This window comes from Desmodus rotundus, chromosome 12 (assembly GCF_022682495.2).
Source record: "Desmodus rotundus isolate HL8 chromosome 12, HLdesRot8A.1, whole genome shotgun sequence".
NCBI classification, from domain to species: Eukaryota; Metazoa; Chordata; class Mammalia; order Chiroptera; family Phyllostomidae; genus Desmodus; species Desmodus rotundus.
Window position 1 is genome coordinate 20,109,913 of NC_071398.1, and position 20,535 is coordinate 20,130,447.

The window sequence follows — 20,535 nt, forward strand, 5'->3', positions numbered from 1 at the left end:
CCAGGGTCGAGGGTATGACCCGTGCTTGGTCTGGTGGCTCAGGGGCTGTCTGAGGCTCACCTTCCCAGTCCTGCCCTCTGGAACTCCATCTGGCACTACAGCGGCAGGAGGGCTGGGGCCAGAGCTTCCACCCTGACGAGCAGCAGCTACAGCCTTCTGTGGATTTGACGGGACGTTTCTAGACGGTCGTCTCTCAGCACTTAGACCTCAAGGCACTGCGGGCAGGCTTATGGGGTATGCTCTCCACAGGAAAGTACACTCAAGCCACCCGGTATATGTTGTCTCCTCACGGACCCAACTTCCATCATCAAACAAGTTTCAGATCTATCCAATTTGTAAGGATTACCCTCCAAATACTGTATTTTGCTGGTTTTTAAAAATAGTTTATATTTTATTGTATTTTTTCATTACCATTTATCCCTCTTATACCCTCTTCTACCTCCCCTGCCCACAATCACCACACTGCTGTCCGTGTCCATGAGTTATTTCTCTTTACTGCTCGATCCCTGTACCCCCTACCCCCACAGGCTGTCGGCCTGCTCTCTATCTCTGAGTTTGTCTCTATTTTACTTGTTAGTTCAGTCTGTTCATTAGATTCCACATATGAGTGAAATCATATGGTACTTGTCTTTCTCTGACTGGCTTATTTCCCTTAGCGTAATTCTCTCCAGGTCCATCCACGCTGTTGCAAAGGGTAAAAAAAAATTTTAAGGGAAAATGAGAGCATTGATTTATAAATGACCTCATATATTACTATTCCAGAAACAATATTTCTAAATTTTCCTTTTATATTCTAATACTTTAAAAAAGAAAAATAATTGTTTTCATCATTGTTTACAAAATGGCAAATGACTCTATAGTCAAAAACAACAGAAGTCACTAAACTGTTCTGGAAACACAACAGTAATCACAACAAAAGAGGCTGTCAGACCCCTACGAATTCTTTGTCCTGATTCAGAAATACGGACTCACTCAGTTCCCTCTCCCCCTGCCAAGACATGGGATCTTGTCCCAGGAGTGGCTGAGGATGTTTCTGTTCACAGAGTTGACTGGCTGGTCTCAGCAGCATGCTTAGTTCTAGAAGACAAGACTGCTGGACTCCAGGCCTGTGCCTTCGTTTCCACGCTCATTTAACCTGACGACTTCCAGCCCCATTGCACATTTATTTAATTAGCCAATTTTGCACAGTGAGCCCTAGAACTGGTGTCTCCCCATGAGCCATTGCCTGTACCCTATGTTCTATCCTCATTACCCATCAGGTTGATACTTGTCACTGTAATGGTGCTTCAAGGAGATGACATCCTTGAACAACCCCAGGGCAAGTGTCCCTCTGGGCGGTCAGTGCCCCTCTGATGTGGCCACAGGTCCCAGACATCACTGAATACACGATCTGGTGTGGTCAAGCAGAGAGGAAAAAAGGGACCATTGTGAATGACGCGAGTGACACAGGGACACCAGCTTCCTGGACCAGAGCCACCCAATTAGGACGTTGTTATCCCAGAGAGAAACGCTTTGTGACTCTGAGCCGCAGCTCTACATCATCACTGGCCAACAGAAGTTTCTGCGAGGACAGACATGCTCGGGTCTGTGACGTCCAATCAGTAGCCACTAGCCATGCGTGTCTGCTAAACACTTGGAACGTGGCTGATGTGTCTCAGGAACTAAATTTTTATTTCATTTAATAATTTTAATAAAATTTAAATAGCTGCATGTGGCTAGTAGCTACCATATTGGAAAACATAGCTCTGGATTCATATTCTCAACTCGTATTTGAAATCTCTATCTGGATTTTCCTTGGCATCTCAAACCTAATTTGGCCCCAGTGAACTTTGCCCCGTTCCAAACCTGGGCTCCCAATCCAGCATTCCATAAACCAAACAGCCACGTTGCTCAGGTCAACACCTTGACATCATATTCAACAGCTCTTTCCCTTACTCCCACCATCTAACCCATCAGCAAGTTCTAGTGGTTCTACCTCCAAGACATTTCCAATTTCAATCTACTTCCTTCCATCCATATGGCCACCCATCCAGTCTACCTGCCACCTGGACAACAGTAATGGCCTCTTCGCTCTCTTCCTGCTCCCACGCTTGATCCCCTTCAATGTACCTTCCACATGGCAGCCAGAATGAACGAATAAAACATAGATTAACTTTGTCAGTCTTCCACTCAAAACCCTCCAACCCATTCTCAGAATAAAATCTAAAGCCCCCTATAATGGCCTCAGCAGGGCTCCTGACTACCTGCACACTTCATCCCACACCATGCTCCCACAAACCCGCGATGCTCCAACAGTACAGAGCCTCCTTTTGGAGTCCTGATGTCATACCCCAGGGCCTTTGCACTTGCTGTTCCCCCTGCCTGGAATGATTTTATTTTTTTTAACCCAGTTCTTCTTATGTCAGCTCCTTTTCATTCATTAGAAGCCTTCTCTGACCCTCCTCATTAGAAGCTGCCACTCTGTCATAGCCTCCTGCTCTAAAATATATGACCTGTTCTGTCATATATATACGTGTGTGTGTGTGTGTACATATATATACACACACATATATATATATATATTCTGTTGTTGCTCTCACCACCACCTGTAGCTGTCCCATCTGTCTCCCTCCCTTCACTAGCAGGAATGACCCACGAGGGCAGGGACCAATTATCTTTTTGCCCCTGGCACCAAGCGCAGTCTGGGCACGAGGAGACGTCCACTATGTTTGTGGCTGAATAGGGGAAGGAACAGGGGGGTAAAGGGGGCAGCCCTGCATGTCCTTGGCACCATGGGGGGCCTCTGCCATCCTCATCTTTGGAGATTGTCCGCCCCTGACCAGGGTAAGTGCCCTCAGGACTGCACCTGTCCAGGTGAAGATGGAATGAGGGCAGCAGGTCGATGCAGACCTCGCTTACCCAGACTGGTGGAAGGGGCACCTCTGAGCGACTGGAAAGTCCCCACTGCCCAGCTCCACTGTTTTCCCAAGAGGGTCTGAGCACATAGCAACCAGGTTCTGAAAACATCCCTCCTCACCACCTACAGGAATCGACCTTTTCTTGGCAGAAGCTGGGGCTGAAGGGGCTTGTAATCACCCTGCTTCAGTTTAATCCACACATTCTGTTTTACAGATCTCACATGATCTCATTGTAGCCACACAACACCCTGCAGGGAAGCAGGAAACCAAGACTGGGAGAGGTTAATGACTCGTGCAAGGTCACACAGCCAATGAGCTGCAGAGCTAGAGCCAGGGCGCTGCCTCAGGGTACAGCTCCCAGCTCCTCCTCTCACAGGGGTGTTGGGGTGAGGGGGACAGGGTGGGCTACCCATTCACTGTCCACAGCACACCTGCACTGTGCCATCTGGGGGTGCTGATCTTTAGTGGTCCCGAGAGATCTGCCCAGTGAGTCACTTTCAGTGCCTCCAGCATTCCCATCTCCAGTTCCCCTCCGCCCTAGTCTTCTAGAATAGTGGGTTGTATCTTTATGATGCTGATGAGTCCCTCGGAGTGCTTGTTAAAAATACCGCTGTCTGGGCTTTTGCTTCTAGAGATTCTGCTTTTATAGGTTTGGGGGAGGTTCTCAAAAATCAATTTATACATATATAATTATAATGTATAAGTCCTTATTCTAATTAATTCTTTAACTTAGTGACATGTGGTTTTTTCCACTCAGATGAAACATCAAACTTTTCACAAGTCTTCAGGATTGGAATCTCCATCGCTACTGGAGTCATTTTTCTGAAATACAACACAGTTCTCTGGGGCACCTTTGCGGAGACGGAGGCAGAGACTGAAGTGCTGTATCTACAAGCCAAGGACTGCTGGCCCCACCCAAAGCAAGGAACAGGTTCTCCTTCAGAGCCTCCAGGAACCGACCCTGTGGACACCATGGTCTCGGACTTCTAGACTCCTGACCTGTGAGGGAACAGATTTCCGTGGTTTAAGCCTGCCGGTTCCTGGCACTTTGTTTACAGCTGCTCTAGGAAACTAACACAGTCTCACCACAAATGTGATGCCTTGTTGCACACGGCCATTCGCGTGTGGCCTCTTTGCTTCATTTTATTTTTCCACTCGTCCTTTGAGAGCGCCTCTGTGAGTGAGGCCCACAGTGTAACTACTTGGTATTTTTTCCGTCATTTTATTATGAAAACGTTTAAACATACAGTCAAGCTGAAAGATCTCGCCTGGAATACCTGTATCCCCAACGCATAGATTCTAGCACTCATATTCTAGTATTTTTTAAAAGAAATCCTTAAAGACTTGGGTATACCAACATCTAACGCTTGCAATCTTGAGGTTATATCCTTAAGAGTGATTACTACTATGTATTAAATTTGTTTGCTTCCATTAAAAATGGGTATAAGTTTCATATCATAAAAATTACCTGTCTTAAGTGGATAGTTTGCTACGTTTTGACAATTATGTGCCTCCTTGTAGCCGATGCCCAAATCACGATGTGGAACATTTTCATCATCCCAGAAAGCCCCCAGAATCTGTTTTAATGAGCACTAAGCTGCTCATTCAATGATGACAAGTGGAAGGTGAGAGGCAAGTACGCAGTTGCCTTGGCCAGAGAGACAAGAAGTTGGAGATTTATAGGACTTTGCAAGAGAGGTGCCAGGTTCCCTGTTAGCAAACATGGCGGCCTCCCTGTTCTTAGCCTCTGGCTGTTCACACACCCAGAGAACTTGACCTGTGGCCCCTCCCCCATCCACATGCTGTGGACACAGTGCAGGAAAGGTACACAGGACCCACCGGCATGCTGAGTTCCAGCATCAAGGCTGCTTTCAGACGCTCCCTCCTCAGCCCTCCCCATCCTTGCATTCCCCGCTGAAATCCCTACCATTCCATGACCGCTTGGACACCCACTTCAGACCCTCCCATGAGCTTGCTGGCTGGGGCCTGTCGCCTGCGTGGGCTTCCCTGAGCTGCTTCCTCCCTGCTCCAGCCACACAACCTCGGGGCCAGGGCATGCCAGCAGCCTCAGCCCCTGCAAGTCAGACTCACTGTTTCCCCAAGGCCAGCAGCATGGCCCAGAAATGACTCAGCTCCTGTCCTGCCCTTTACTTTCTCTAATGGAGCAGGTGGGAGCAGCATCCTGGCTTGGATGGAACAGAAGGAGAAAAAAAACTAATGGTCAAAACCTAATTTAAAAAATGAGTAATTTCATTGGGAAAGAATAGAGTCCAAAAATAGACTAAAATATATCTGTGAATAATTGATGTATGAAAATGCTTTTTAAATCAGTGGGAAAAAATAGATTATTCCCTAAATCTACTGGGATAAACAGTTGGTCATTTGGAAAAATATAAACCTAAAATAATGTCTATTTTGTCCCTTATACCAAAAAAATTATAGGTGAGGTGAAACATATAAGCAAAAACAAACAATAACAAAACATTGAGCATAAAATTAGCAGGATACTAACATTTTTTTATATATAAACTCCTAAAGTAGAGGTGGTCTTTCTAAGAATGATGAAATGATCTCTTTTTCTACATGGAAAATTTAAAGGTTTAAATGGAGAAAAAAACATTAAACAAATCAAAAGACAAATGGAAACTAGAGGACAAATAGTAATACACATGATGGAAAAAAGGACATAAACATATCCTTTATATATAAAGAGTGATTATAAATCAATAAGAAAAAGATCCCCATGGTGTAACCTCATGCCTAAGATTCAACCCTAACGGGTGTGCAGTGGCAACACCAGACACCCGGAGACCCGCCCTCCAGGGTCTCTGAGCGCTACTGTTTTCTCACCTGTGAAATGGGAGAACTGACATCTACCCACCTACTTTACGGGTTCGAAATAAAAATCTGTGGGGAAATACTTTAGAAATGTAAACTTCTATCCAGACTTAGGTGTGTAACTACTAGTTGTGCAGGGATCATTGCTATCCAAGTGTTCCTGGGTCTATGCCTCTGAGCATTCAAGTTGCAAAGGGCAGCAACAATCACCTTGACATGCACTGACCACTCACTCCTGCTCAACACTGGCCCCCGTGGCCCCTCAGTCCACCTAGGCAAAGTCATGGCTGGGGCTGCTATCAATGCAGCAAAATGCAAACTGACTGTAAAGTAAAATTGAAAATCCAAACGAAAATACAGACAATGCTATGAACTCAATGAAAATGATAGCAATCTGTTTTACTCACAACTCCATTGCCAAATAAGGATCTGGCAAAGGTAACAGGAATATACAGGCAACGGACAAAGGATGAGACCCTTTGAAAGACAATGGCCTGTTTATTAAAGGAAGAGCAAAAAAGATCCTTAGCCCTTAAATACTCTTGCTAAAATGGCCCTCTTTAGGATCATGCTATGAACGGCCAATGAGAAGTTGAGAATGTTGTGCTTTCATACATTTTATGAAAAAACCACACAGGGGCACAAAAACATTAATTGATTTGTGATTTGCTCAAGTTATGAATTGGCATGCAATTGCCATCTGAATATTGCTGTCAAGTTAAAATAAACTAAAAAGATATGTTTTAGTTCTGCGTTTGAAGACAATCAATTTCCTTCTTCCAACCCCTGCCCCAGTTTCTATAACATTTTGGTCCTCATTTAAAGCAGCTTCATTTTAAGTGATCTTTTATACTAATAGTCAAGGACTTTTCTACTTAGGCTCAAGGAACAACTGTACACCAACCAACTCGCACAAGTCATAACATGTGGGGCTCCAAAGGGCCGTGCCTGCGGTGAGAGAGCGCCGTCACTAAATCAGGTTGGTCTGGCCTTTTCCCTGGTTTACAGGGAATAGATACAGGATTATGGAAGCTAATAGCTCAGTGTAAGTGTTCCTTTTTCCTCCATGGCAGCCAGTCTCAAAGTGTAGGCCTTGAACTGACTTAAAAATTTGAGATCTTTGTGGGAAAATGATGCCCAGTCATAGACTTTCATTATTACATAAGACTAGGGACTATTTAGTAGCAACCAAGTCAGTTATTATGGGCTATTAACACTTGGAATTTATAAAACTAAAAGTAGCCATTCCTGAAGGCCCTGTAATATCCTGATTCCATTTTCCAGTGGAAATCTGAACATCGCACAATAATAAGCAATGCTTAAAAGGTTCTACAGTGCATGGAAGAATGTAAAGAACTACAACTTGACTTCTTTTAAAGTCTATTCCTTTTAAAGGAGTAATTACAACTAATTCACTTTGATAATTGCCAACCGAGTTTGTATAAATCACGTGATTCACTCTAAGTGTGTAGCCACATGGATTTGCATCAGCAGAATTTCTGGCTATTGGTTTCCCTACCAGAGGACTTTAAGACATTCTAAATGCATTATAGTTCCAATATATTAAAACAAATCCACCCAAATCTGGCACCATTACTTAAATATCTTCAATGTACTATCACGGTAAGAAAACAAAGAATTTGGATAATTACGTTCTGGGGAAAAGCTTCACAACAAAAAATCCTGAGTATGAGGTTCCTGTTTCTCAATGACACACTTAATGAGTGTTGCTAGCATCAAGTCTGTTGTTCTCCCATTTTTCTTTTCCCAACCAGGCTCTCTTTCCATTGGGGAGCCAGGGCAGGTGGGGAGAAGGACGTGAGAAGTCTCCTGCCCATCTTAGATAAGTGGCAGTTAGAGAAGAATGGTCTGTTCTGAGACTGCACGATCTAGAGACATTCTCATGAAGAAACACAGGAAAAAGTAAACAGAGCTGGAAATCCAGGCAGCCTGGGTCCTGCCTGTGCATGGCATCCAGGCACGTACAGCCACATGGGGACTGCTCACAGCTCTGAGAGCAATGAGGGCTCTTGACTGGCATTTTCTGTGGCGGCAGTCCCCCACCTTTTTGGTGCCAGGGACCGGTTTTGAGGAAGATGATTTTTCCACGGACTGGGGGTGGGAGGATGGTTTCGGGATGATTCAAGCACATTACATTCAAGTTCACCTCCTGCTGTGCAGCCTGGTTCCTAACAGGCCTGGACCAGTACTGGTCCACGGCCTGGAGGTTGGGGATTCCTGTTCTATGTTAACTTCACTTCTGCCCTTGTGGGGGGCTCTTGGGCAACAGAGAACTGCAGCAGGCTGGCATGGTATGTTTTGCCAACTCCCTCTAGCTGCAAATAACTGAGGGCAAAGGCAGAAAGTCAGACTCAACTGACAGCCTCCCAGCCTTCCCATCAACTCCCAATCCTTTCAGCTAACAAAAAAGAAACTAGGGGATTTTTACATTTTAATTCTAGAAGTGTCTTGTGTGTGCTAATATTACCACTTTCTTTCTCAACTATGCACATATCTGTTTTCTAAGCAGCTCATAATTCATTTATTCAAACATTTATTAGCTCCTCTTGGCATGCACCAATGTGTTAGTGTGTCCTAGAGAAATCCAGATGAATCAGACAATTCTAGTCTTTGGAGAGTTTAGATTTTAGTAGAGAAGGTAAGACAAGTAGTGAAAATACAGTAAATGAGGAAGAACATTTTTGAATGCTGTAATGTCGGTACAGGCAAAGTGCTATGAGAGTTTGGGAGAAGGAGAAAAACCAGTTCTAGATGGGGAGGTAAGGAGAGGATCTGTGGAAAAAGTAGCATTTGAACTGGACTCAAAGGATGTGGCAATGGGGAGCCATTGAAGACTTAGGAATACTGCTGGAACATAACTGAGTTCTCTTTAGAAAAGTTCACAGGCAATGAAGTGCAGGAAGCATTGGCAGGGAGGGACCTGCCCGGGAGGCCACTGCAATACTGAGCATAATGTGGCTCTGGCCAAAACAGGGTAGGAGTGGAGAGATGTCCTGGAGGAAGACTAAGAAGGCTCATGGGGATTAGCATGTGGTCTGTCTGATCCACGGGCTCTGCTTTTTTCTAGTTATTACCTATTTTCCCCCTTCTATAACCTGTGGATTGTCTAGGACAGAGCAGGCAATTGAGACAGGAGCTGTTAAGAGTAAGGAAAACACAGAATCTCCCAGACATGGTATCAAGAAAAAGAAGCTGTACAACAGAGTATACACTGCGTGATTCCATTTCAGCTTTCTGCACATTTTTGGGAAATGAAGAGCAAGAGAAACATGCAATGGGGACTGAGAAGTAATGACCAGGGGTACAGCTGGTGAGGGAGGTAAAATAATGCACCCCCTTCAAACTCTGTCTAAGTCCCTGGGATCTGGGAATATGTCGGCTTACATAGCAGAAGAGACTTTGCAAATGCGACTAAGTTAAGGGCCTTGAGATAGGGAGATTGTCCTGCATTGCCCGAGTAGGCTCAGGGTACCCACAAGGGTCCTTAAAAGTCAAACATGGAGGCAGGTCAGTCAGATAAGGAGAAGTGACGTGAGAGCAGAGGTTCGAGCAATGGGGTCGCCGGCTGGGGCCACAAGCCAAGGAAAACGAGCAGCCTCTCCAAGCCGGGAAAGGCCAGAACACAGATGCTCCCCTGCAGCCTCCAGAAGGAGGGCTGCCCTGCCAACTCATTTTTGACTTCTGACCTTCCGAACTGTAAGAGGATACATTTGGGTTCTTTAAGTCACTGAGTTTGTGGTAATTCGTTAGAACAGCAGAACTAGGGCAGGTGGAAAACCGAAAGGGTGTGGTATCCAGGAGCCACGTAAGGAAAGCACGTCAAGGAGGCGGCAGTGATCGCCAGGCAGGGTGAGATGAGGCGGGAAGTGCCCACTGGGTTTAGTGAGGTGAAGGTCCTGATGACTCTGGCAAGGGCGCTTCCCGCACCGTGGTGGAGTTCCGGGAGAACAGCGTGTTTGTTACCTGTCTGTCTCAATGAGTAAAGACAGCATGTAGACCAATGACGAGTGTGCGTCATGAGAAAAATAAATATGGAAAGGGCTGATGAGGGACGCTGCACAGGTACCAGTTTGGGTTCTTTCCTGGGAATGTTCCCTGAGATGATGACTCTCGGGTGTTTCTGGGATTCCTGTTTGTGTCTTTTTATTTCTCTCAGAGTCCTCATTCCTGATCTTCCCCCCGACCCCGTTTGGGTCTGGAAGCCCTTTTACTCACTGAATTCTGGAGTGACACCAGGGAGCACTCCTGAAGCCAGTGTTTACCCTGGTGTCACATGGAACCACAGTGACCTGGGTCCCTGGATACTCTACCAGCTAGCCCTAGGTTCATCCTCCTAGGTAAATCTCACCAGGCACCACAGCCGGCCAGAGCTTGGAAACCCCTGGCAGGTACCAAAGGATGGTGGTTGCTGATTGGCCAGGCAGGCCCAATGGGGAAGCCCTCTCATAGGTGAAATGGATCTCAAGCCCCCTCAGTTAGCGGACGTCTGACGTCCACAGTGCTCTGCAGGCGGGGCAGTTTGCCAAAGTTCCTCAAGCATCATTTTTAAAACCTGAATTCTCAGCTCGGACAAGTTTTCCAAGTTGGGCTGTGCTCAAGGGGTTCTGGAGCCTGAGATGGGAACCCCGAGTCTCACTGCCCTTAGATTTCCTCCCTGGCATCCATTCCCACTGAATTACTCAAACCCTGAAGCTCGGGATGGCCAGACCCCAGGTGGCAGAATCTGTGCACCACTCAGCCACTCGAATGTAGATGCAGCCTGTGGGATGAGGACACGATACCCAGAGACATTCAGACCCAGGGTGACACCCACAGCAGTGGCCTAGGAGTTGAGGTCGGCCTTCCTCCAGGCTCTTCCCAAACAGAGGGCTTAACTCGGGGCACGGTCAGATGTTTGCGCACAGGAGGGCCTCTCGAGGACTGTGTGTGAAGCAGGGACGGGTGAGCGCCCTTTCACAGGAACTACCCTCTTGGTGGCACGTTTACGGGGAGGGAAGGGTCCTGGTTGGACTGTGAGGAAAGCTGCAGCTCTCTCCCTGGAAACATGCACAACTTTGCCGTTTGACACACAATTTCATTTCTTTCATCAATTCCAGAAAGTGACCCACGCACACCAGGGTTAAGAAGCTCTGCTCCGTATGTTTTCCAGAGTGTGATGTATACCCCACTGATGGCGTCCAAGAGGACTTCGGGGTATGAGGATGAGCATTTCTTATTTTAATAGCTCAGTATTTATTTTAAAGTGCATGTAAAATCCATGGTTTCACTGGTATTATTGACTAGAGTGACTGAATGGTAAAATAAAAGGAGGCTCTCGTTAAAGATGAATATTAAATAGAATAATTCAAGTGGTATGCCAGTGCAGAAAAAACAGGGACTGATTCATGGATGACCCAAGTCTGGAAAACACAGCACCTATGGCCTTGGGAGGTTTGGATCCAAAGTTCTTCCCTTTCCTATTTCTTTCTTTCTTAAAATCCTGGTTTCAGCTCAATAAGGGGACTTCATGCCCCACTAACAATGTGAGCTGCTGTTAAAAGAACATTGCTCTTACCTGAGCTTGGCATGAGGAGCTGGACCCCACTGGCCCTTGAGGGCCAGGGTGGGAAGGGGGCCTCGCTTCCCTGCTCAGCCGCTGCTCTCTCACTTACTCAAGGTGGGCAGCTCGGCTTCCTCAAGTCCCAAGGCCAGGGCAACAGCAGACCTTGTCTCATCCCCACAGTATACTGGCTCGAACGGGTTTGACTTGTTTTGTGTGTGTGCCTTCGTGTGAGTGTGAATGTGTGTAAGTGTGTACACAAAGGGGTGTGGCAAAGTGGGGAACAGGGGAAACCACTGGAGCCAGTCCTTCTCCCCGGAAATTTCATAGAGCTCCAGGAGGCTCCCCTCCAGAGATCCCTTGGGGGCGGTCACCATTCAGAAAAGAGTCCTAAACAGCAGAGTGGGTTCAGGACACACCCCTTGCCCATCCACATCCCTTCTGGTCCTCACGTTATGGGAGCTGGTCTCTAATCTCTTGTTCCAGCAGGAGGAGAGAAGGGCGGTGGAGAAGGTAGCAAGGAGGTTGCTAGAGAGAACAGAAATGTCTTGTCTCCACTCAGGGTTAAGAAGAGGGCTTCTCTCTGAAAAGATACCCCACTCCACACTTCTCCTCTGATTGCCTCTCTCCCTCAGTTTGAAGACAACTCTATGCTACGGTGGGGTGAGTGGTCAGAGGGGAAATAAAGGAGGGGGCCCTCTCCATTGCAATCTAACAGAGAACTTAATACAGGAGGCTAAAAGCAAAAGCTCACACGTTGACCCAGTAATCCTGAGCCTGGTTCGATAAGGCTGCCAGGCGTTCCAAACAACAGGTAAAACTGTGATAGTGCAGGAGGTGGGGAGCCCTTAAAAGTCTGTGTGTATCATCTCCACTAGCTGGGAAAAGGAAAACCCTGAGACTGTGTATTCATCCCAAGGCCTGGAAAGGGTAAAGAGGGGTCTACAGTGCCCAGAGACAGGTCCCATGGACAGCTTTGGTTAACTGTCTGCCTCCCGCCATGTATGCAACAAGAACAGAGTCTGGAGCAGGATAAGGATTCGGGCTAACAGACCCCCCCTCATACCTACATGTGGGTAGTCACATCTCCCCAGGAAAGCTGGCGCCACCTTTACCTGTCAATCAATATGGAACTTCTTCACCCCTGCCAGGCCAACTATATAAATCCGCAGGACAAAGGACTCTCTCTCTTCTCTTGGCCCCTTGGCTTTTTTGCCACATGGGCGGGGGGGTGGGGGGGTGGTCCTGGACACACAGCTTCTGGCCGAAAAGGGGCCTTTGGCCTCTCTTTTGGTCACCTGGCCTCTGGCCACCCTACTTGTGCCACCCCTGCTCTAGCCACTCTTGCTTTGCCTTCCTATTCGAACTCAGCATTAATAAACTTTGCTTGCACGCTAGTAGGCTTGCTGGCCTGTAATTCTTTACTGTGTCACTGAGAAGAACCAAGTTTCTGGGAGTTTCTCCTGTAACACCTATACTAGGTTCTAGAATAGACATCTGTAGACAGAAACTGACAGGTAACTGGAGTATTGGGTGATTATGGCCATTGGTCAAGTTTGGACCACAGGTTTGTGTGTTGATAGTTTTCAGGTTTTTCCCTCTCTCTTCAGGTTGGGGAGCAGTATAAGGATACCTGCAACATGGCCACAGTGGGACTTTTGGGGCAAGTGCAGGGGTAGAAAGCAAATTTGGTCTCAGTACTCTCTGAGTACAACCCCTGAGGGTCACAAAGCAAAGCAAAATCACACCAGAATAATGGCTGGTCAGCAGAGCTGGGAGATAGAGCCATCCAGGGCAGCTGGCCAGGAGTGATGCTCACGACGGTAGAGGGATGAGAAGCCACACCCTAAGGCTCCTGTTTATAGGACACAATTACAATGTAGGATGGCTCCCACACGCCATCACAAGTCTGAAAGTCTCTGGTATTCTGGTCCCAACCTCTCATTTCCTGCACTCAGCTTTTGCTATATCTATGATGAAACCTGCCCCTTAAGCATGACCTGATAGCAAACATCAAATTCCAATATTAAGTTGGACTCCCACTGCAGAGTGCTGAGTCTTGTTCCTGTACCCATACAAAGTCTCCCAGATTCAACCCCTCTCCCCCTTGGTCACAGCCACCAGAGTGGCGGCCACAGTTACCTCTTGCATCGGGCTGTGCAGCAGCCTCCTACCTTGTCTCCTCACGCTCACTTGGGCTCCTCTATTCCCTCTCAGCACTGACTCCTTCCAAAGGTGCAAATCTCTTCCAAAGATGCAAATCTGACCATACCACACCCATGCTTAACCCCCTTCCCTGGCTTCACACTGTTCTTAGAATCAAGTTCCAAATCTTGATCGCAACCTAGGAGAACTTGGCCCCAGCCGATCTCTGGCCTCTACCCACTTCTATCTCCTTGCCTACCACCTCCGGTCACAGTGGCTTTATTTCTGTCCCTTGATTGTGCCAAGCCCTTACTCTTCAGAGCCTTCACACGTGCTATTCCCTTGGCTGGAATGCTTTCCCTACCACACTTCACCTGGCTAAGCCCTATCCATTGATTACCTCTCAGAGTAAAATAAATGTCACTTTCTCAAGAAAGCTTGCCTAGAACCTACCCTCCAGATTATTCTCTGATAGCACTAGATAATTAAATAATTACTGTGTAATTAGTACATTCCCCCTCCTGCTCCTTAGCCCGTTAGCTCCACAAAGACTGGTATTGGTTTTGTCCTTTGGTGCCTCCCCAGTACCTAGCTCAGTGCTGCCACTCATTAAGGGATCAAGTGAGTGCGTGAATAAATGATTAAAGAATTAGGCAACATGGCCTAATGAGGAGCCACCTGCAAGAGTGAGAGGCAAGTGCTTTCATCCAAAGATGTAAAAGCACTTGCTAGGGACATCTTGAGAGCAAGAGCTAGAAAGAGGGAACACCTATTGGTTTATACCCAAGTGTGATGGCCCCACTGACACCAGTCCTAGCGCCTGGCCTGGGGAGGGTCCGAGGGATCAGTCTGACCTCTGGCCTGACCTGCCTGGAGTTCTGTGGATAGGAGCTATCTCCCATGCCCAAAGATCCTTGGGATGGAGGCAGCATCAATTTTGGAATCAGATACACTTGGCTTTTCCACTACTTAGCTGTTTGACCTTGAGCAAATTACACAGCCACCCAAAGCCTCAGTTTCCACATCCAAAAACAGGGATGACAAAACCTGCCCCAAGCTCAGTTAGAGACTTAATTACCATCATGAACCTGAAATGCACAGCAGCACGCGGCACAAAGTGCTAATCCCTTCTCCCCAGCAAAACTGGCTTAGCCCTGTCATTTCACCCTTTTGGACACCCAAGCCAGCAGGCACGGCAAGAATGAAGGGAGGTCTGAGGGGTGGGATGATGTAGTCCACCCAAGCCACTGCCTTGACCTTTCCACCCACCCAGAGGAACCCTAGAGCAAGACTGGGGTAACCCCAGGAAATCCAGACTAGCAGAGTAGGGTGACTGATCTGTGCCTTTTAGGAGCCGGCCGGAGTAGGCTGAGATGGGGAAGGGAGGTCAGGCGAGCTTGGAAGCTAGTATTCACACAGAAATAAACAGCAGTTGCAAAGAGGGAAAGGCCAATAAAGGAACAAGAAGGAAAGAGTGGGCAGGTGAGGGGCTGAGAAAAGGTGATCCAAGTTGTCGGATGGCAGAGGCTGCAGAAAGAACAGATAGGAAGGAGGGAGTAACTTGGGTGGGGGGAGAAGTACCAGATTGAGAGGGTCATGGTTAAGGCTGGAGAGGAACGGCAAACTCCTGGTGAGGAGGTGGGGGTGGGGGTGGGCATGAACTTGCTTGCTGGAGTGAGGAGAAACGGAGGTGAGGACGGAGGCTGTCACCTTGACTCTTCCTAGAGGGCAGGTACACGGGGCTTGAGGAGAGTGGAGAGTTGGAGGAGGAGGCATTAATGGAGAGGGGTCCGTGACCCCGGGGCCCCGCTGTACCTGAGGGTCTCCTTGAAGCTCGCCCACGTAGTACTGCTCGAGCCAGCGGCGCGCGTTGGCCGAGTGCCGGTGCGGCGGCCCGTCCAGGTCGGCGCTAACATCCTGGCCAACCCGCGCCCGCAGCAGCTGCTCGCCCCCCGGGTGCTGCCGCAAGAAACCCGTGAGGTCGTAGAGTCGGGCCCCGCAGCGGACCCAGCAAGCGCCGGCCGCCAGTCGCTGCTGGACCTCGGCGGGTGAGAAGGAGGCGGCGGGGGGCGGAGCGGGGACCATGGCCGGAGACTGGAGCTCGCCGCTCGTAGCCCGGGTGTCTGCTCGGCGGCCGCCCAGCGCGCCTCTAACATCCCCTGAGCCGCGGCCGCCTGGACCGGCCGGCCGCCACCGCACCTGCTCATTTGCATGCTGCGCTCCCATTGGCTATTCTGCGGGACACTGCGCGAGCCCGGAGGGGGCCGTCAACCCCATTGGCCCGCAGGAAGCTAGGCGGACCGGAGCGGGGCGGGCCTGGAGCTGCCAGCCGCCGGCCAGGTGGCCCAGGCCAGGTAGAGGGCGCGCCCGCCAGGTGTGTCCCGTCTCAGGAGGAAAGCCAAGGGGGCGGGTGGATGCAGACGGAGCAAGTCTTCCTGTCTCCGGTGGCTGTCTGGACTGACACCCTCTGTGACCTGTTCGTCCCTGGAATAACTCTTCTGCTATTGCTTTATGAGAGAAACTCAGTTTTACATCCTCAGGTTCCAGGAGGGAGCGGGGAGGATGGAGGCATGGAGAGGGCTAGAGTAAGGCGGGTGAGGCTCCAGACTCAGTAATTACAACGTATAACATTTTAATGTAATCTTTTAAAAATCATATTGTTTCACAATATGAATGTCCTCAATGTCATTGAACTGTAAATTTAAAAATGGTAACTTTTATATTATATATATTTCACCACAATAATATATATACACATATATTATAAAGAATTTCTTTAAAAAAATCATATTGGCAAATCACAGCCTGCAGGCTGGACACCTATTTCTTTCTGTAAATAAAGTTTTTTGGAACTGGGACTAGTGAGGTGAGGCAGGATGATGAAAGTGAAGGGTGGGATCTTGTTTCTAATACGCAAAGTTTTGGGATTTTGTTCATGGATTTTTTTTGCATTTTAATATTTAAAATGTTGCATTAAAATATTCTTTATATTGAGTACTGAGGGGGGTTGTTTGTTTGTTTGTTTGTTTTTGACGTGCCCTAAGGTTTTGCACCCAGAGAGACTGCCTCATTTGCCTCACTCTGGTCTCGCCCTGCAAGGAGAGCCCTGAGGAGAGAACAGAGAATCCTGTCTCTATCACACAGAGGAAATAGGGACCTAAAGGAGAAAAGCCCACTGGTTACGCTACATGGAAGGAAAACAGTGCGCTCTTCAGTTTTATTTATGAGAGAGAAGAACTGCGCATAATGTTACTTGCCCAGCAATTGGGGAATCTCCCTTGAACTCATGATTTGTAATCAAAGGATCCTGGTACTGAGGCTGCCCCATCCAGCTGGCCTCAGTCTCTCTCAGGAAAAGATATGTTCAGGGCCACCCTTGTTTATGCTCTCCTGGGGCCAAGCATCTATACCAGGCCAGCACAGCGGAGGAAGTCTGGCCCAGATACCTCGGGCAATGCCAACAATAGATGTGCCCAAAGTCAGGACAGTTGTCTCTTCCGTCGCTCCCAGGCCTCTCCTGGCTCACCCTCAGGGATTAGGCAAGAGTTGGACTGAGTCTATGAATCTGCTATGGAAGGCCTGGAGGCCTTAGGTCGCTAATGTTGCTTTTCTCAAGTGCAAATACATAGTCACCCTTACACCACTTCCACACCTGCCTGTTCCAAATACCCTGCATGTGCAAAAGCAGTCAAACCCACACTCGTAGGTGTCCTCGGGTTCTTTCTGCTGGCAATATCTGCGCGGCAAAATCCATTTGTATTTCTCACCATCGCCTTAAACTCCTATTATCTCAAGTTGAACAAGCAATTTAGCCATCTATTCAGAAATGTAACACATTTCTTGCCATAGTTAATTCCAATTCTAGAAATTTCATCCTAAAGATACACTGTATAAAGATGTATGTATAATAATATTAAGTGTGTTATAGACTCATTTATAGGCTAGGAACAACCCAAATATTCATTAGAAAGTACTGATCAAATAAATGGTACATTCAGTTAAATACTATGTTGTCATTAGAAAGAATGATACTCGTGTACAGATAGGGATTAATCTCCAGGACATTGTAAATGGAAACAACAAGAATGGTGTGTATAGTGTACTAACAATTATTTTACTATTTTTATTCTTTATTCTTTAAAAATATTTTTATGTATTGATTTGAGAGAGCGGAAGGAGAGAGAGAGAGGAGAGACATCAATTTGTTGTTCCACTTATTTATGCATTCATTGGTTGAGTTGGTTGATTCTTATAGATGCCCTGACTGGGGATGGAACCTTCAACCTTGCATATTGGGATGATGCTTTAACCAGCTGAGTTCTCTGGCCAGGGCAAAAATATTGTTAATGCAAAGAAAAGTGTATATGTAAGTTATAAAACAAAAATTGTATAATTAACTCAATGAATGTGCCTCCCGACCCAAGAGCTAGGACACCTGCTTCTATACTCCAAAACTTCCACCACTCTGCCTCCTCCCAAGAGGTAATCACTGTCCTGATTTTTGGGCTTATCCTTCCTTTGATTTTATTTTTAATATATTTTTCACATCTATGTGTATGCCTATGCAATATGTTGTTTTGAATAGCTTGTCTGAGTTTTATGAAAATCCCACAATACTGTGTCTTGCTTCACGTGGCATTGCATGGTTTTCAATAGTGTTTTAAGATTCACCCATGTTGTTGAGGGTCACGGAGTTGATCAATTTTCACTGCAATATCATATTCTACTATATGCATTTCTTTACCCAGTTTCCTTTACTTACAGGTAGGAATTTGAGTTGTTTTATTTTTTTTTTTCTGTTATAAGCATTCTTGTCCATATGGGTAAGAGTTTCTACAGCCTATGTACCTACGAATGCAGTTGCTGGGTCATAGGGTATGCAAATGTTCCCATTTACAAGAAAATGTAAGTTAACTGCTAAGTGGCTGTACTATTTTACATCCCCATGAAAAATGTATGAAAATCCACTGGTGTGGCTCAGTTGGTTGGAGTGTCGTCCCATAAACTGTAAGGCTGTGGGTTCGGTTCCAGGTCAGGACACATGCCTGTGTTTGCAGGCCAGATTCCCAGTCAGAGCATGTATGAGAGGTAATTGATCGATGTTTCTCTCTCTCTTTTTTCTCTCTCTCTCTCCTCCTCCCTCATTCCCTCCCTCCCTCCCCCCTCCCTCCCCTCTCTCTAAAATCAATAAACATGTCAACCGGTAAGGATAAAATATTTCTTTAAGAAGATGTGTGAATATCCCTAGTCCTAAATCTGGGAACAAGGCAAGGATGCCCATTCTTATCACTAATATTCAACATTGTATCAGAGGTCCTACCCAGTGATATAAGGCAAACAAAAGAAAGGCATAAAGAGCAGAAATGAAGGCTTTAAATATTCTCTATTTACAGATAACATTGTTGTTTACGCAGAAAACCTCAATTAGCCCTGACTGATGTAGCTCAGTGGATTGAGCTTGGGCTGGAACCAAAGGATCGCTGGTTCAATTCCCAGTCAGGGCACATACCTGGGTTGCAAGCCAGGTCCCCAGTGGGGGACATGTGAGAAGCAACCACACATTGATGTTTCTCTCCCTCTCTTTCTCCCTCCCTTCCCCTCTCTCTAAAAATAAATAAATAAAATCTTTAAAAAAAATCAAACCTCAATTAATTTGCAAAACAACTAGAACTTTTTAAGTGAACATTGAAAGTTCACAGGATCCAAAATCAAAATACAAAAATCAGTTGTATTTTAATTACTGGCAGCAAAAAAGTGGAAAATGGAAATTTAAAATCCCACTTATAGTAATGTCAGAAATATAAAATATGTAAAAATAAATTTGATAAGAAACACCCAAGATATCCAGCTGCAAACTACGACACACTGCTGAGAAAAATTAAAGAATATCTAAATAAATGGCGTTCACGGATGTAACAAGTTCCAACGTAGTGGGTTGGATAACTCAATATGAAGACCTCAAATCCTCCAAGTAATCAGCAAATTCAACACAAACCCTGTCATAATCCCACTAGGTTTGTTGAGATTTTTAATTTTTTTTTAGAAATTGACAAACTGGTATGTAATTGAAATTTACTAAGTGAGTGGAACTCAAATGTCACCAAAAAGAAAAGAAAAAATTTATGAACGACTTCTAAAATTTACATGTCAATGTAAAGGACCTAGAACATCCAGTGCAATACTGAGAGACAACAAAGTTGCAGGACTTAATGCTTCCTGACGTCACGACTTCATACACGTAAAACTACATATTCAAGACAGTGTGGTGCTCGTGTACGCACCAGCATGGGACCACAGAGGGTCCAGAAACAGACCCAAACACATAAGATCATTTTGTTCTTTTATGGAGATACAATTTACATACAGTAAAATTTGGCCTTTTTACCATACAGTCAGTTATATGAGTTTGAGGGCATCTTCTATACTATTGTGCATCGGGCTTGTCTCTCCCTTTGCCAGTAAGTACCACATTGTTTTTATTATTATTGCTTTCTAATGAGCTAACAGAGCTTCTGACACATAGTAGGTGCTTAACGAATACTTGTTGAAATTGAACGCCACCCTAATTCATATGGTCCTCTCATACCTAGACTAGTGCAGTGGCCTCACAGCCTTTCTTCCTTCAAGCTCCTCTTCCTCCACTCCATCTCCAACACCACCGAAGAACTGAAATTCAATTCAGCACATGTCGTCAGCCCATTCAGAAACCATCAGAGGCTCTCTCTTGCAAAAGTGATGAGATCCAAACTGAACCTGGGATGCAGGCCCTAACTACCTCTTCAGACACACACCCTTTTCCTTCAGAGGGAAAGATCCTTGTATCTCTCTGCCTGGCAGGCCTGACCCATAGGTTCAAGGGCCTCCTCTCCGCAGAACCTTCTCTGATTCCTTTCCTGCCTGTAACACTCGCATTGCTCTCAGCATACGGTCCCCCGTCCTGGTACCCCCACCCCCTAACTAGACTGGGAGTGTTTCTTGTGTTAGTTTGAATCTCCAGGACTTAGCGCACAGTAGGAAAATCAACAGATATTTACTAATAATTATACAGTAAATGTAAACACAAATTCCCCTCAAGCATACATGCACACACAGAAA

The 20,535-nt window shown here is 46.5% G+C and overlaps 1 protein-coding gene across 1 annotated transcript in view; it reads right to left on the reverse strand.

The window, feature by feature from the left end:
* FA2H (fatty acid 2-hydroxylase) overlaps positions 1-15,604 on the reverse strand; it is a 49,258-nt gene extending 33,654 nt beyond the window's left edge. The window contains exon 1 of the mRNA XM_024556077.4: positions 15,256-15,604. Coding sequence (XP_024411845.3) covers positions 15,256-15,525 — 270 coding nt within the window. The 5' untranslated portion in view covers positions 15,526-15,604. The remainder of the gene's footprint in view (positions 1-15,255) is intronic.
* Between the last annotated feature and the right edge of the window lie 4,931 nt (positions 15,605-20,535).